The sequence below is a fragment of the Alnus glutinosa genome, chromosome 14 (genome assembly GCF_958979055.1).
Source record: "Alnus glutinosa chromosome 14, dhAlnGlut1.1, whole genome shotgun sequence".
In the NCBI taxonomy this organism is placed as follows: Eukaryota; Viridiplantae; Streptophyta; class Magnoliopsida; order Fagales; family Betulaceae; genus Alnus; species Alnus glutinosa.
The window spans coordinates 3,349,566-3,367,743 of NC_084899.1; the positions used below are offsets into that span (position 1 = coordinate 3,349,566).

At 33.6% G+C, this 18,178-nt stretch overlaps 2 protein-coding genes and 1 pseudogene across 2 annotated transcripts; 2 read left to right on the forward strand and 1 right to left on the reverse strand.

Annotated features, from left to right (window-relative positions):
- The first annotated feature begins 7,938 nt into the window (after window positions 1-7,938).
- On the forward strand, window positions 7,939-8,810 carry LOC133857510 (pathogenesis-related thaumatin-like protein 3.5). Its single transcript, XM_062292778.1, has 2 exons — window positions 7,939-7,987; window positions 8,104-8,810. Exons 1-2 carry the CDS (start codon window positions 7,939-7,941, stop codon window positions 8,808-8,810), a joined length of 756 nt encoding a protein of 251 aa, XP_062148762.1.
- A 1,798-nt stretch (window positions 8,811-10,608) lies between these two features.
- LOC133857511 (histidine-containing phosphotransfer protein 4-like) lies at window positions 10,609-12,222 on the reverse strand. Its single transcript, XM_062292779.1, has 4 exons — window positions 12,163-12,222; window positions 11,224-11,354; window positions 10,833-10,901; window positions 10,609-10,684 (listed from the first exon to the last, which is right to left on the reverse strand). Exons 1-4 carry the CDS (start codon window positions 12,220-12,222, stop codon window positions 10,609-10,611), a joined length of 336 nt encoding a protein of 111 aa, XP_062148763.1.
- A 2,472-nt stretch (window positions 12,223-14,694) lies between these two features.
- Window positions 14,695-15,532, forward strand: LOC133857512 (pathogenesis-related thaumatin-like protein 3.5; annotated as a pseudogene).
- Window positions 15,533-18,178: the final 2,646 nt, after the last annotated feature.

The following is an 18,178-nucleotide window of genomic DNA, read 5'->3' on the forward strand; positions in this document are numbered from 1 at the left end:
AGATGATTTGTTATTAACCAAGAGGCAACAATCAGATCGAGTAAACACTAAAAATAAAAATTGAAAATTGAAAAAGAACTTCATAGTAAGTATGTGATATTAAATCATTTAGAAAATATGACACAGCAATTATGTGAAAAGCAGTCATGAAAGAAACATGATAAGCTTTATAAAAAAGAAAAAAAAAAAAAAATCAGATGTGGCTTAGTAATATGACATGGAAATTCTAGGTGTGTTTTTTAAAAGTTAGTAATTAAATAGGACACACGTTATAGTTTTATTAGTTGTGACGTGGCACATTAACAGAATCCATTAAGTTATTAGACGGAATTTGATAATAGGAAATAAATTGTTATTTTTGCATACTTCAACAATCTCTCAAAACATTTTGATATCACATACTTCAAAAATTACAAATGAAGTTAAAAAAATTAAAAATTAAAAAAACCAATATAGGACAACCATATGATTTTAGGAACGTGCTTTGACTTCTTCCATAGAGCAACTTCAATGAGAAATTTGATTTCACCTTAATGCTCAAAGTTAATGGCTTTGATTGGGCCTCGTCTTAATTTTTTGTTTGAGAATAAAAGCCCACGTTCTAAATTAAGCATGGGCTAATTTTATGGACAATGATGAGCTGAAGCCCTTTTTTATAATCCAAATCAATCTTAATTATGAGATATGGCCTATGGCCTTGACTTTATAAACATTAAAGGTTTGTTTGCTTTGCGTAATAAGTATTTTATTAAAAAATTGTATGGTTATTATCCAGGATAAAAAAGAATGAAATAGAATAACTATTCTTACTTTTTAATTTAGTAACAACTTACATATTTTAATTGGAATCCAATCAAAATTACTAAAAAAAAAATATCACATTATTATTATTATTATTTTAAAAAAACTCATATTATTAAAAAAAAAATTGAAAACCAGTGGGGACCACCCATTGGGGTAGCCAGCCACCCTCAAATGCTCCAGGGGTGGTCGCACCACCCCGGGAACACCTCGGGGGTCCACCATGAGGCGTTCTAGAAGTGGTGCAACCACCCTCAACTCTTTATGTGGCGGGCCAACCATCCCAATGGGTGGTCGGCCAGCCATTGTATGGGGCTTTCTTTTTTCTTTTTAAAAAAATAAATTTGAGAAAAAATATAAAATAATGAGTGATTTTTTGTAGAAAATGTAGTCTATTCTTTTAGGAATAGCTATTCCTTTCATTTTTTAAATGAATAGATATTCTTCTTCGTAAGAGAATTAATAATTATTCTAATAAGAATAACTATTTCAATGAATAGGCCCTTACAAAAAAAAAAAAAACTATTCCTAGCTATAGAATAATGATTCTATTACGTAAGCTTGTCCCGTAACTAAGGAGTTGTTTGTCAAGGGACGGAACAATACCGAATAGTGGTGGTACTGTTTATATAATTATCTTTTTTTTTTTTTTTTTTTTCATATCTTTTTAATACCAATCAACTTCAAAACATTCTCACTTTTTCACTTTTTATATCACATCAATAATTTTTTATTCACAACAATCCAAAACTTTTTCACTTTTCTATACATTTTTTAAAACTTTTATATCTCATCATCACTTTTTACTAATTCCAAAATTAACAGCTCACTATTCTGTTCTGTACATGTCTTTGCCAAACAAGCCCTAAATTTCGTGAACTAAAGGTAGCCTAAAGATGACATGAACTGCCGGACTGGTGCATAAACCGTCAACCTTACGTCATCGTTTTCAGCCAAATGACACAATAAAAGTTACGAAATAGTCGCATACAATTAGAAATGGTGAATTTGCACAGAAAAAGAAAACTAACAAATCGCTTATTTATCTCCAACCGAAGCAAGAAATTAATTGTCTATGTGTTTGTATCTGAGTGTGTGTGTGTGTGAGGGAGAGAAAGATCACAGACCTCTACAACCTAGGCTTCCACTTTGTTCTTCAGAGTATATACCTTTCAAATATTTTTTTTTTTTGAGGTATTTCATATATATAAACAGTCTGATCTTATATATAAGTGTGGAGGGTACGTAATTGTGAGGTGTCCCACGTTACTAAGATGTAATAAGAGTGAGTATTTTATATAACATAGTTGGGTCCAAATTCATATACTTAAACTTTTGAAATAAGTGGTGTCTTAGTATGCTATATATTATGGGCTCACTAAAAAAGAATTTCGTTAGGAATTCTCAACAGTAAGTTGTTAATGAATTTTACGTTGACTTATGCTCAATTGTGTGACGCCCAAGAAAATTTGTCCCATATTGAGAAAAGATAGATTGCCGACATAGAATGGGTAAATTATAAAGGTGCTATGGGTGGTAAATCTCGCATTAGTTACTTATTAGATGAGACTCAGCTTTATAAGCAATTCTAAAAAGCTCCAATTGCAAATTTGATTGGTCATTTTGAAGTGGTATACATTTTCCAAACAAATGGTGCTGTTTAATAGGAGAGCCATATATACATAATTGAACCCGTGTAATAAAGTTATTTTATTGCAATGGTTAGTAGGACGGTTTATGTGAGAGTTTGTTCGGTCCATCAATTTGGTATATGTAATACAATTTGGGCTCATTTACTCGAGTTGTTCAACACCTATTTGAGTGCCCAGAAAGAGAATATTCAACGTAATGTTAAAAATTTAAAAATTAATTAAAGTTGATATATATATATATATATATATATATATATATATATATATATATATATAGCCCCAACACCAGAGCATAAAATTAAGGGTCTTCTTAGGTATCATCAGTGACCTTTATTACAGACGAACTTGGCCAAGGAACCTAATTCCCACAAACCACAAGAATAGCTAAGCAATAATTAAGCACATAGCACCAGGGAAATCGTCTGGTTTTTATTCACTATTATTCGAGAATTATGGAAAGGGTGAATTTGCACACAGACATGTAATCCACCAAATACTACTTGTTCTTGCTAACCATCTCTTCCCTTGGGGCCAGACGTGACAGCATTGGCTTGTTGCAGCAACTGCAAAATGAACAAAATAAAAAAAAAAAAAAAAAAAGGAACTAACATATGACCTATTTATTCGAACCTAATTAAACAAGAAAATCAATTGTTTGTGTTTGGATGTGCGTGTCTCTGAGTTAGAGACGAACCTTTAGATAGGCTTTCAGTTTATTGTGGAGAGTGTCATACACCTCTTTCATCCCCGAGAGTCCAACCCTACAGCTGTTTATACATTCATGGAATAGTCAATAATTTCTTATATATAATGCTTTAGCATTCGTACTAATGCAAAGTAAGAACAATATTAGCTTAATCTTTTGGGTAATACTATTTAACAGCATGTTATATATAACTAAAGTGATGTTATATATAACTAAAGTGACGTGACAATGAAAATCAATAATTTATTTTCTTTTTACAAGTTTTGATCCAATGGGTGATTTTTATGCTACATCATCAAATTATATAGGAGTCATATAACAGTCTAATAAATAGCATCACTCTTAACTTTTAGTCTAAAATCATATTCGAGAAAGAAATATAAGCAGATATATAAAACTATATTTAGTATTCCAATTATTAAATAAGGGATGAAAAAAAAAAAAAAAAAAACAAATGAAGTTGGGAAGGTACAAACATTACCCCTCTATGTCGCCACTAATGCAACAATTCAGCATTTTAGTGATTTCAATAGTCACCTTATTAGCACCAATGCTGAAAATAACATTAATGATTGAAATCACAATAATAGTGAGAAAATATAACAGAAAATACTAAAAAGGAATAATGATTATTTCTAGTTAATTAATTCCTTCAATTTATGTTATTTGTTGGAGAATGGGTTATTTTTTCATGCAAGTACCTGGAGCTGCTCCCTTTGAACTTATAAAGACACCTTTCAAGATTAGCAACATCGATGGGGGTTGCCTCCCTATGAAACAAATAAAATAAAGCCCAATGTTATTATAACTTTTTCCAATAGCAACTCTAATTACTAGAAAAATGAAAATTCTTTTTAGAATTTAGAAATAGAAAAATGTTAATTTCTTCAATTTCCAATAAAATTTATTATTTTTTTAATTGGATAGTTATTTCGCGTACCACACGTACCATGCATGAGCTTGGAATTGAATTATTATTGTTATTACTAAATTGTTATTTATAAGAAATAAGCAAAATTTGATGAGCACAAAAAAAAAAAAAGTTTAATTGAAATGGAAATACAAGAGAACCAATTTCATGTTATGCAACTTACAATGTTTGTTCTATGGTATCTATATACTTTGGCGACTCGTTCAAATACATATTGACAATTGTCTGAATAAAGTTCGGATTGTCCTCACTCTCCAACTCCTCCAAACAAGTGAACTGCCAATTGATGATTTCCTGCAATATATAACCCGCAATTGGTACATATTATATTTCGATAATTACTTATCTTTCAGATTTCACGATCTAATTAATTTTGATCGAGCACATCTTCTGGATAATAATTAAGAAACTACTTTCTTTAAGCGAGGAGTACAATTTCATCACGATGCTTTTGCATATATAGCCGTTTGAATGAAGCATGAAATTTGAAGTGGAAAACTTTGCAATTTTAACTAATTTCCATTTTCACATGATATGGATAATTGCCATTAATTTTGTTGAAAGTTAAAGTATGGAACATATATAATAAAAAGTATGGAACATATATAATAATTAAGTGCAACATGAACATACATGTATTACTTCATCCTACTCCAACCCATTTCTTGTAAGCATACATGGAGGATGGAAAAGCATAACTCAAGCTCTATATCCAATGATAAGATGGATCAGGCAGGCTTAAATTGTGAAATCCTGCTAATTTTTAATTCTTAATTGAAAAATTAAACTCTAATTAAAGATTGAGTTTTAATTTCCCACAAAGATTTTGGTAGTAACTAGCTAGTAAGCTTCTATAGAACAAAGAGACCTCTGAGCTATTGACATAGATCCAATTGTCTAAATGTCTAATGATTTTTCATGAATTCGGTCCTTAAACATTAAGAGCAAATAATTATACATACTGAAAACTGTAGCATACATTCCATGCAGAATACGTATAGATTGATATATATATATATATCTCCAACATATCGTATGATATGTTGTATGAGAAACCACCAATTCAACACTTTTTGTGTAAGTTAAGGAGTATTTAATTATGCGACCAAGAGAGAGAGAGAGAGACCTCACAAAAGAGGGATTGCCTAAAGGCGGCAACCTGTTGTTTCAAGGACTTGCCAGGCATTCTCACAATTAAGAATAGAGCGATTAATAAAATAGATCGAGCAAGAGTAGGACCAAATTAATTGAAGGCTTGAATGCCAAAATGGGAAGCCAGTGAGGAGAATATATAGGTAGGCAGAGGAAATAATGAAAGGAAAACAATAAAACTGTATGACTAGATAGAGGATCGGACATACCGACTATGTGATAAACAATCATTCAAAAATGTAACACAAAAATTATGTGATATAAGCAGTCATCTAACAAATATGACATTTGGTGAAATAGACATGCAGTCGCCATATTAGTAAAAATAAAAAAATAAAAAATAAAAATCTTATTTTAAGTATATAACTAGTAAATATATATGCTTTAGAGAATGTACAATATCTTTTTAGAGTAATACGTACTTACATACAAGACTCATATCGATCCTCCTTTTTTAAAGAAAACATAATCAAATGAAAAATAAAGACAATAGTGGAATAATAAAACAGATAAAGGAATTTTATGTGGTTTAGTCTATGATCTACATTCACAGAATAAAACTCAAATAGCTAAATTTTGTTTTTATTCCCTTGATATATATGTTTACAATAGATGCGACTCCGATCCTATTTATGGGAGAATTGTAATGGACCTCAGATATCGTTTTCTTCTTTGAAACATATTAAAATCAAAGAGAAAACAACGAGAAATGAGAGAAGAAAGAAAGTAAAAGTTAAATTTCAGATTAAAAATTGGCGTTTGCCTATAGCTTTGATACATGAAAGAAAACATAATCAAATGAAAAATAAAGACAATAGCGGAATAATAAAATAGACAAAGAAATTTGCATGGTTCAGTCTATGACTACATCTATAGGATAAAGTCCAAATGACTACATTTTGCTTTTATTCTCTTGATACTCTTATCCCCCAAAGGTAACATAGCTTTTAAAATATTCATGATGGGATCAAAATTTAATAATACTCTGATCCATCCCAAAATTCAATGTTCCTTTTAAAATCATCATCTATATATTTAAATGGCCTATTTTATGTTTATAGATCTTTATTTTTGAGTGATTTCAAAATCCGCCACCACCCATTTTTAGCAAAGGCATGCTCGTCTATGAGGGGAAAAAAAATACATACATATATATATATATATATATATATATATATATATATATATATATATATATATATATATATATATATATATATATATATATATATATATATATATATCCATTTGAATTAACAATTGATTTTAGAATAGCTCTCTGAACTTCTAAGTGTACTAATGTAATCCATCAAACTACCAAAGTGTGTTAAAAATGTCACTTTTGTTGAAATATTCATATAATACTCTTATTCTCTTAAAAAATAAAATATATATATATATATATATATATATATATATATATATATATATATTAAAAAAAAGAAATTTTAAAAAACTAAAAATATAAAACTAAAAATTTAAAGAAATTAAAAAACTTTAAAAACTTTTAAAAAAATTAATTTCTAATTAAAACAAAAAAAAAAAAAAGAAGAAAAGGGTGGAGCCATCCCAATTAAAAAATTTTAATTTTTTAACTTTTTAGTTATATATATATATATATTATTAATAGTGATACGTACATGTCTTCATTTTATTGATACTTACATCGAACACTAACAGAATACGTCAAGTATTTTGATGAAAATTTGACTGCGGTGAGTAATTTCGTTTTATAAATGTATATTTTTAATATATTGATTTTTTTTTTAGTAAGAGTGACACATGTTATCATTTTATTGGTATTGACGTTGACACTAACAGAATCCGTCAATTTTTTGACGGAATTTGATTTCATTGACTAAATTGTTATTTTTTGCTTACCTTGAAGACCTTTAAATTATTTTTTATGCCGGATTGAACGATTTGTAATTTAGGCCAACCACGTAGATTGATCTTACATTTTTTTTTTCTTTTTTCTTTTTTTTTTTAAAAAAAAAAGGTTTAGTTTATTTTATTTTTTTTAGTTTTTAAGATAATAGGAGTATTATAGATTTATAGGAATATTTCGACAAAAATGACCGTTATGACCGACTTTGGTAAGTTTAGACACAAATGTAAAAGCTTTAGATTAAATTATGAACTCAGAGAAGGGACTCATCACTAAAATAAGGTAGCTAATCATTCTTTAAAAGGAAGCCATCAGAGCAAAAGATCTGAGTGACTAATATTGTGGCAAAGAGCAATTTCAAAATCAGCGGGTCTAATTTTTATGTGCAAAGTGACCAAAACGTGGATACGTACACATCTTTTTGTAGACAAGTCTTGAGTATGTCGTACAAACCTGAGATGAAAATGGGATGAAGAGGTTTTAGAGGACCCAAACCTCCAACACAAAAAAAAAAAAAAAAAAAGAGGTTGCTTAATTAATTATTCTTCGCTTTCACAAATTCACAAGGAGGGTGGGGTGGGTGTTCAGAAGATTCTTGCGATTTGTCTGGAATGCCTTATCAGTGGTTGAATCAATACCCGTTCCTCAACCCTCCCATCAAAAGAATGCTCACGAAAAGAAAGGCCCAAATTTGGTAAAGGAAGAAAATGCAATGGGGACCCGACTATAAATACGAACCTCTCCCCATAATAACGTACACCAACAACCACTCTCAACTCCTTTTCTTCTTCCTCTCGTAGAAACACCGATGGTGATAAGTTCCAAGCTTTTTCCCCTTCTTCTCTTGTTTCCATTAGGTAAAATCCCTTCCAATCTCTCCAAAACACTCTTAGTTTTACCAAATCAATTGGGTTTTTTTTTTTGTTTTTTTTTTTGTTGGGTCAAATAATTTAACTTTTAGTTCAAATTGCAGGTTTTGTAGCTTCAGCAACCGTGTTTACCTTCAACAATCAATGCACCTACACAGTTTGGCCTGGTATTCTCTCAGGGAATGGACCGACACTGGGGAATGGTGGGTTCTCCTTGAAACCGGGGCAGTCAGTCCAGCTCACAGCCCGAGCAGGCTGGTCGGGGCGGTTCTGGGCTAGAACCGAGTGCAACTTTGACCCCTCGGGCAAAGGCACATGTGTCACTGGCGATTGCAATGGCTCGCTCCACTGTGTTCTCAGTGGCGAGCTGCCAGCAACGCTAGCCGAGTTCACAATCGCATCTGATCCCACTAATATGGACTTCTATGACGTGAGCCTTGTGGATGGGTACAACGTTGGAATGAGTGTAAGGGCTACCGGGGGAAAAGGTGAATGCCAATACGCAGGTTGCGTGGCAGACTTGAACGATGACTGCCCAAAGGAGTTGCAAGTCACAAACTCAAACTCAAACTCAAACTCAAACTTGGTGGTCGCATGCAAGAGCGCATGCACGGCATTCAACACTGCCGAGTATTGCTGCACCGGGGATCACTCGACGCCGCAGACTTGCTCCCCCACCCGTTACTCAATGATGTTCAAGAATGCGTGTCCGAACGCGTATAGTTATGCCTACGATGATGCTTCAAGCATATGTACTTGTTCCGGATCCGATTATCTGATCACGTTTTGCCCGACAGGTCGTGATCATTAAAAAATATTTTTAGAAAAATAATACACAATGGAATAAAACATGGTTCCACTCATGCAATGAAAACAAGATCTGATGACGTTGTTTCACGTGCTTTAACTCTCGAGCCTCCATCTTTTTCTTTTTCTTTTCTTTCAGTGGTTGAGCGATACTCATAATACCCACAATTTAAATGCCTCACCACACACTCAAGAAAACGACATAGAGAGAGAGAGAGAGAGAGAGAGAGTTATGCATCTTCTTTTTCTTTTTTTTTTCAGATGAATTAAAACTTTTATAACCCAACAAACAACAACCCTCCAGTAAAAACTGGTACACTATCCCATACAAGGATAACACCACCACCCAGGCAGCTACAACAAGAGCAGCAAACCTAAACAACAAACAAGCCTTACTCCCAAACAAACTACATGAAGAACAACAGAGCAAACAGACTCATACACCCGATAAGTTCTGCAGAAATCAACAGAGCAGTTTACAACAATGGGTACAAATTCCAGCTATACACGAGATAATTAAGTACTTTCCTAGACACTGGAAGCGGCCTTTAGCCAAAACTCATGCTTGGACTTTCCACTTGATTTGAGCCAAAATAGCCTCTTCCGTGTGTGGAGTATTACAGTGTACCAGATCATTCTTTTGCTTCCAATGGTGATAGACAATGGCTCCAAGACAAAGTCTTCCCAAGCTTACCATGTGACACAGTAGAGCCCCAACTCTCAATACTATCCCAATCCAACGGCACATCCACAAAGGAGCAATCAGCCGTGATTCTAGTCCAAATCTGTCGACTAAAGCTACACCTAAGGAAGAGGGTCTTGCTAAAAATTTAAAAATTAATTAAAGTTGACATATATATATATATATATATATAGCCCCAACACCAGAGCATAAAATTAAGGGTCTTCTTAGGTATCATCAGTGACCTTTATTACAGACGAACTTGGCTAAGGAACCTAATTCCCACAAACCACAAGAAAAGCTAAGCAATAATTAAGCACATAGCACCAGGGAAATCGCCTGGTTTTTATTCACTATTAGTCGAGAATTATGGAAAGGGTGAATTTGCACACAGACATGTAATCCACCAAATACTACTTGTTCTTGCTAACCATCTCTTCCCTTGGGGCCAGACGTGACAGCATTGGCTTGTTGCAGCAACTGCAAAATGAACAAAATAAAAAAAAAAAATAATAAAATAAAAAAAAAGAAAAAAGAAAAAAAGAAAGGAACTAACATATGACCTATTTATTCGAACCTAATTAAACAAGAAAATCAATTGTTTGTGTTTGGATGTGCGTGTCTCTGAGTTAGAGACGAACCTTTAGATAGGCTTTCAGTTTATTGTGGAAAGTGTCATACACCTCTTTCATCCCCGAGAGTCCAACCCTACAGCTGTTTATACATTCATGGAAAAGTCAATAATTTCTTATATATAATGCTTTAGCATTCGTACTAATTAATGCAAAGTAAGAACAATATTAGCTTAATCTTTTGGGTAATACTATTTAACAGCCTGTTATATATAAATAAAGTGACGTGGCAATGAAAATCAATAATTTATTTTGTTCTTACAAGTTTTGATCCAATGGGTGATTTTTATGCTACATCATCAAATTGTATAGGAGTCGTATAACAGTCTAATAAATAGCATCACTCTTAACTTTTAGTCTAAAATCATATTCGAGAAAGAAATATAAGCAGATATATAAAACTATATTTAGTATTCCAATTATTAAATAAGGGATGAAAAAAAAAAAAAAAAAAAAAAAAAACAAATGAAGTTGGGAAGGTACAAACATTACCCCTCTATGTCGCCACTAATGCAGCAATTCAGCATTTTAGTGATTTCAATAGTCACCTTATTAGCACCAATGCTGAAAATAACATTAATGATTGAAATCACAATAATAGTGAGAAAATATAACAGAAAATACTAAAAAGGAATAATGATTATTTCTAGTTAATTAATTCCTTCAATTTATGTTATTTGTTGGAGAATGGGTTATTTTTTCATGCAAGTACCTGGAGCTGCTCCCTTTGAACTTATAAAGACACCTTTCAAGATTAGCAACATCGATGGGGGTTGCCTCCCTATGAAACAAATAAAATAAAGCCCAATGTTATTATAACTTTTTCCAATAGCAACTCTAATTACTAGAAAAATGAAAAGTCTTTTTAGAATTTAGAAATAGAAAAATGTTAATTTCTTCAATTTCCAGTAAAATTTATTATTTTTTTAATTGGATAGTTATTTCGCGTACCACACGTACCATGCATGAGCTTGGAATTGAATTATTATTGTTATTACTAAATTGTTATTTATAAGAAATAAGCAAAATTTGATGAGCACAAAAAAAAAAAGTTTAATTGAAATGGAAATACAAGAGAACCAATTTCATATTATGCCACTTACAATGTTTGTTCTATGGTATCTATATACTTTGGCGACTCGTTCAAATACATATTGACAATTGTCTCAATAAAGTTCGGATTGTCCTCACCCTCCAACTCCTCCAAACAAGTGAACTGGCCATTGAGGATTTCCTGCAAATAACCCGCAATTGGTAAATATTATATTTCGATAATTACTTATCTTTTAGATCTCACGATCTAATTTTGATCGAGCACATCTTCTGGACAATAATTGAGAAACTACTTTCTTTAAGCGAGGAGTACAATTTGATCATCATGGTGCTTTTGCATATATAGCCGTTTGAATGAAGCGTGAAATTTGAAGTGGAAAACTTTGCACTTAACTAATTTCAATTTTCACATGATCAGGATAATTGCCATAAATTTTGTTGAAAGTTAAAGTATGGAACATATATAATAATTAAGTGCAACATGAACATACATGTATTACTTCATCGTACTCCAACCCATTTCTTGCAAGCATACATGGAGGATGGAAAAGCATATATAACTCAAGCTCTATATCAAATGATAAGATGGATCAGGTAGGCTTAAATTGTGAAATACTGCTCATTTTTCATTTTTAATTGAAAAATTAAACTCTAATTAAAGATTGAGTTTTAATTTCCCACAAAGATTTTGGTAGTAACTAGTAAGCTTCTATAGAACAAAGAGACCTCTGAGCTATTGACATAGATCCAATTGTCTAAATGTCTAATGATTTTTCATGAATTCGGTCCTTAACATTAAGAGCAAATAATTATACATACTGAAAACTGTAGCATATATTCCATGCAGAATACGTATAGATTGATATATATATATATATATATCCAACATATCGTATGATATGTTGTATGAGAAACCACCAATGCAACACTTTTTGTGTAAGTTAAGGAGTATTTAATTATGCGACCAAGAGAGAGAGAGAGAGAGAGACCTCACAAAAGAGGGATTGCCTAAAGGCGGCAACCTGTTGTTTCAAGGACTTGCCAGGCATTCTCACAATTAAGAATAGAGCGATTAATAAAATAGATCGAGCAAGAGTAGGACCAAATTAATTGAAGGCTTGAATGCCAAAATGGGAAGCCAGGGAGGAGAATATATAGGTAGGCAGAGGAAATAATGAAAGGAAAACATTAAAACTGTATGACTAGATAGAGGATCGGACATACCGACTATGTGATAAACAATCCTTCAAAAATGTAACACAAAAATTATGTGATATAAGCAGTCATCTAACAAATATGACATTTGGTGAAATAGACATGCAGTTGCCATATTAGTAAAAATAAAAAAATAAAAATAAAAATCTTATTTTAAGTATATAACTAGTAAATATATATGCTTTAGAGAATGTGCAATATCTTTTTAGTGTAATACTTACATACAAGACTCATATCGATCCTCCTTTTTGAAAGAAAACATAATCAAATGAAAAATAAAGACAATAGTGGAATATTAAAACAAATAAAAAAAAATTTATGTGGTTTAGTCTATGATCTACATTCACAGAATAAAACTCAAATGGGTAAATTTTGTTTTTATTCCCTTGATATGTTTACAATGGATGCAACTTCTATTTATGAGAGAATTGTAATGGACCTCAGACATCGTTTTCTTCTTTGAAACATATTAAAATCAAAGAGAAAACGACGAGAAATGAGAAAAGAAAGAATGTAAAAGTTAAATTTCAGATCAAAAATTGGTGTTTGCCTATAACTTTGAATAATGAAAGAAAACATAATCAATTGAAAAATAAAGACAATAGCGGAATAATAAAATAGACAAAGAAATTTTCATGGTTCAATCTATAACCTACATCCATAGGATAAAGCTCAAAAGACTACATTTTGCTTTTATTATCTTGATACTCTTATCTCCCAAAGGTTACATAGCTTTTAAAATATTCATGATAGGATCAAAATTCAATAATGCTCCGATCCATCCCAAAATTCAATGTTCCTTTTAAAATCATCATTTATATATTTAAATGGCCTATTTTATGTTTATAGATCTTTATTTTTGAGTGATTTCAAAATCCGCCACCACCCATTTTTAGCCAAGGCATGCTTGTCTATGAGGGGAAAAAATATATATCCATTGAATTAATAGTTGATTTTAGAATAATCCCCTGAACCTCTAAGTGTTCTAATGTAACCCATTAAACTACCAAGCTAAAGTGTGTTAAAAATGTCACTTTTGTTAAAATATTCCTATAATACTCTTATTCTCTTAAAAACTAAAATAAATAAATAAACTTATTTTTTTAAAAAAAAAAAATTAAAAACTCAAAATTTAAAGAAATTAAAAAACTTTAAAAAAAAAATATTAATTTTTAATTAAAAAAAAAAAGGGTGGAGCCATCCCAATTAAAAAATTTGAATTTTTTTTATTGATACTAACGTGGAACACTAACAGAATCCGTCAAGTATTTTGATGAAAATTTGACTACAGTGAGTGATTTAGTTGTATAAATGTATATTTTTAATATATTGATTTTTTTTTTTTTTAGTAAGAGTAACACATGTTATCATTTTATTCGTATTGACGTTGACACTAACAAGATCCATCAATTATTTTGACGGAATTTGATTTCATTGACTAAATTGTTATTTTTTGCTTACCTTGAAAACCTTTAAATTATTTTTTATGTGGGATTGAACGATTTGTAATTTAGGCCAACCACGTAGATTGATTTTACATTTTTCTTTTCTTTTTTTTTTTTTAAAAAAAAAAAAAGTTTAGTTTATTTTTTTTTTTTTTTAGTTTTTAAGATAATAGGGGTATTATAGATTTATAAGAATATTTCGACAAAAATGACCGTTGTTGACCGACTTTGGTAAGTTTAGACACAAGTGTAAAAGCTTTAGATTAAATTATGAACTCGGAGAAAGGACTCATCACTAAAATAAGGTAGCTAATCATTCTTTAAAAGGAAGCCATCAGAGCAAAAGATCTGAGTGACTAATATTGTGGCAAAGAGCAATTTCAAAATCAGTGGGTCTAATTTTTATGTGCAAAATGACCAAAACATGGATACGTACACATCTTTTTGTAGACAAGTCTCGAGTATGTCGTACAAACCCGAGATGAAAATGGGATGAAGAGGTTTTAGAGGACCCAAACCGGCCTCCAACACAAAAAAAAAAAAAAAAAAAAAAAAAAAGAAAAAAAAAAAAAAAAAGAGGTTGCTTAATTAATTATTCTTCGCTTTCACAAATTCACAAGGAGGGTGGGGTGGGTGTTCAGAAGATTCTTGCGATTTGTCTGGAATGCCTTACCAGTGGTTGAATCAATACCCGTTCCTCAACCCTCCCATCAAAAGAATGCTCACGAAAAGAAAGGCCCAAATTTGGTAAAGGAAGAAAATGCAACGGGGACCCGACTATAAATACGAACCTCTCCCCATAATAACGTACACCAACAACCACTCTCAACTCCTTTTCTTCTTCCTCTCGTAGAAACACCGATGGTGATAAGTTCCAAGCTTTTTCCCCTTCTTCTCTTGTTTCCATTAGGTAAAATCCCTTCCAATCTCTCCAAAACACTCTTAGTTTTACCAAATCAATTGGGGTTTTTTTTTTGGGTCAAATAATTTAACTTTTAGTTCAAATTGCAGGTTTTGTAGCTTCAGCAACCGTGTTTACCTTCAACAATCAATGCACCTACACAGTTTGGCCTGGTATTCTCTCAGGGAATGGACCAACACTGGGGGATGGTGGGTTCTCCTTGAAACCGGGCAGTCAGTCCAGCTCACAGCCCGAGCAGGCTGGTCGGGGCGGTTCTGGGCGAGAACCGAGTGCAACTTTGACCCCTCAAGCAAAGGCACATGCGTCACCGGCGATTGCAATGGCTCGCTCCATTGTGTTCTCAGCGGCGAGCTGCCAGCCACGCTAGCCGAGTTCACAATCGCCTCTAGTCCCACTAATATGGACTTCTATGACGTGAGCCTAGTGGATGGGTACAACATTGGAATGAGTGTAAGGGCTATCGGGGGAAAAGGTGACTGCCAGTATGCAGGTTGCGTGGCAGACTTGAACGATGACTGCCCGAAGGAGTTGCAAGTCACAAACTCAAACTCGGTGGTCGCGTGCAAGAGCGCATGCACAGCATTCAACACTGCCGAGTATTGCTGCACCGGGAATCACTCGACGCCGCAGACTTGCTCCCCCACCCGTTACTCAATGATGTTCAAGAATGCCTGTCCAAACGCGTATAGTTATGCCTACGATGATGCTTCAAGCATATGTACTTGTTCCGGGTCCAATTACTTGATCACATTTTGCCCAACAGGTCGTGATCATTAAAAAATATTTTAAAAAAAATAATACACAGTGGAATAAAACATGGTACCACTCATGCAATGGAAACAAGATCTGATGACGTTGTTTCACGTGCTTTAACTCTCGAGCCTCCATCTTTTTCTTCTTTTTTTTTCTCTCAGTGGTTGAGCGATACTCATAATACCCACAATTTAAATGCCTCACCACACACTCAAGAAAACGACATAGAGAGAGAGAGAGAGAGAGAGTTATGCATCTTTTTTTTTTTTTTTTTTTCAGATGAATTAAAACTTTTATAACCCAACAAACAACAACCCTCGAGTAAAAACTGGTACACTATCCCATACAAGGATAACACCACCACCCAGGCAGCTACAACAAGAGCAGCAAACCTAAACAACAAACAAGCCTTACTCCCAAACAAACTACATGAAGAACAACAGAGCAAACAGACTCATACACCCGATAAGTTCTGCAGAAATCAACAGAGCAGTTTACAACAATGGGTGCAAATTCCAGCTATACACGAGATAATTAAGTACTTTCCTAGACACTGGAAGTGGCCTTTAGCCAAAACTCTAGCTTGGACTTCCCACTTGATTTGAGCCAAAATAGCCTCTTCCGTGTGTGGAGTATTACAGTGTCCCAGATCATTCTTTTGCTTCCAAAGGTGATAGACAATGGCTCCAAGACAAAGTCTTCCCAAGCATGCTTTAAGGCTCTTACCATGTGACACAGTAGAGCCCCAACTCTCAATACTATCCCAATCCAACGGCACATCCACAAAGGAGCAATCAGCCGTGATTCTAGTCCAAATCCGTCGACTAAAGCTGCACCTAAGGAAGAGGTGTTCCCTACTTTCCTGCCAACCATGGCAAAACAGACAAAGGCTCTTTCCTGAATAGTCCCAACAACACATCCTTTGTTTGGTTACAATTGCATCACCAAACACTAACCAAAGAAGAAAGGAATGTCGAGGGATAGACATTGGTAACCAAACCAGCTTCCACCAATTAACAACTGGCTTCATCTCTCTCAAATTCTCCCACGTTTCTGCACAGGAATACTTTCCACTACTTAAGTTCCACACGGTATGTCAGCACCCCCTAGCACAACTTCATGAAGTTTGCTTTGGATCTCCACTATAGCCTCAGATCAAGCATTCGGCCAAAACCAATCTCCATCTTTAATGATAGAAGCAAGTTTGGAGTTTGAACACTAGTAGCAGATACCTTATAAGTAGTTCCCTTTTTTAAATTAGGAAAAAATTTGAAAAAAAGTCACAAAAAAAACAGTCCACAGCAGTTTCCCTATTTTAAGGCTTCATTCTTGGGTAGCTACAGTGCTCCCCAATACATTGGGATACACTGTAGCTACCCAATACAATATTTTTAATTAAAAAAAAAAAAAAAAAAAAAAAACGCCTCTCTGTTTGACTCTCTCTCCTTCACACCTTCACACAACACGCCTCTCTTCTTCTTCCTCATCTTTTTCTTCGTTTAGCCTTGGTATCCCATCCAACAACAGCTCGTCGTTGAGAGGTTATGAGAGCAACAACCATCGAATTAACGAGAACCCATTATCAAAAACTGCATTTGGGATCGTTCAGAACAATTTGAAGCAAATGGGCATTGACAGAGACGAACACAGCGATCTATGCATAAAGATTAGAGAGAACCCATGAATAAAACCACAACAGGATTGATTCAGAACACCTATAGCAAATGAACATTGACAGAAAGAGGAACACAACTATCTATGCAGCAAGATTAGCGAGAACCCATGACTGAAACTAGGACAGGATTGATTCAGAACACTTATGAGCAAGTCTAATAGGGATATAAAATTGAATCATTGACGTAATGGTAGTAATTGTCATAGGTGCTGTTGTGATTTGCGTTAAATCTAGCCTTCCTCTTTTTCAACAAAAAAAATTAAACCAAATATCTTCCACCAACACCGCTGCCTTCTCTTGTGGGGAATGGGAGCCCCAACGTTGATGTAGCTCACGTGCGCCTTTCCCCTCCTCCTCATCCCACGCACCTCCTGTGGCCTGTAGTTTCGAATCAGCGACCACTTAATTTCATCAACAAAAGGGTGCCTTTTTATGTCGGTGGCTCCCCTAGTGCAGAGCCAAGCACAGAGCCTCTCCGATCTGTGCGTTTGGATCCTGCTTCGTGAAGAGCACATCGGCTAAGGGCTTCAGAAACGAGACGAAGCAAGAGAAAGAAGAAGAACTGCACCCATCTCATACAATATTTTCTTTTTCTTTCCCAAAGTGATACAGAGATTTCATAGGAGAGAGAGAGAGAGAGAGAGAGAGAGAGAGAGAGAGAGAGAGAGAGAGAGAGAGAGAGATTTAAGGGAATGAAGGAGAAGCGGAAGAAGAGATGATTCTTGCTTGACGAGGGAAAGATAAAGGGAAGTTGTGGGGTGTTTTTGTATAAGAAAAAAAAAAGTGGTTTGATTCCCTAAATTTTTCTTAAAATAGAAAAAATTGTTGAATATTTGCTGCTAGTGCTCTTAAGAGAAAAATCAGAATCATACACAACCCGATATCCAAACTTATCAAGAAGGTACCTTGCAGGATGCCAATGATCACGCCAAAGAAAAACCTTGCCCCCAATCTCCAACTTTAAACTGGATGAAAGTCTTTGCAAGGTCTCAGAG

Excerpts from the sequence above, each read along its gene's own strand:
- LOC133857510 (XM_062292778.1), top strand. The coding sequence starts at position 7,939 with ATGGTGATAAGTTCCAAGCTTTTTCCCCTTCTTCTCTTGTTTCCATTA. Across the intron at positions 7,988-8,103 it reads TCTTCTCTTGTTTCCATTAG|GTTTTGTAGCTTCAGCAACC; the intron begins GTAAAATCCCTT and ends TTCAAATTGCAG.
- LOC133857511 (XM_062292779.1), bottom strand. The coding sequence starts at position 12,222 with ATGCCTGGCAAGTCCTTGAAACAACAGGTTGCCGCCTTTAGGCAATCC. Across the intron at positions 11,355-12,162 it reads GGCAATCCCTCTTTTGTGAG|GAAATCCTCAATGGCCAGTT; the intron begins GTCTCTCTCTCT and ends GGTTATTTGCAG. Across the intron at positions 10,902-11,223 it reads GATACCATAGAACAAACATT|GGAGGCAACCCCCATCGATG; the intron begins GTAAGTGGCATA and ends TTTGTTTCATAG.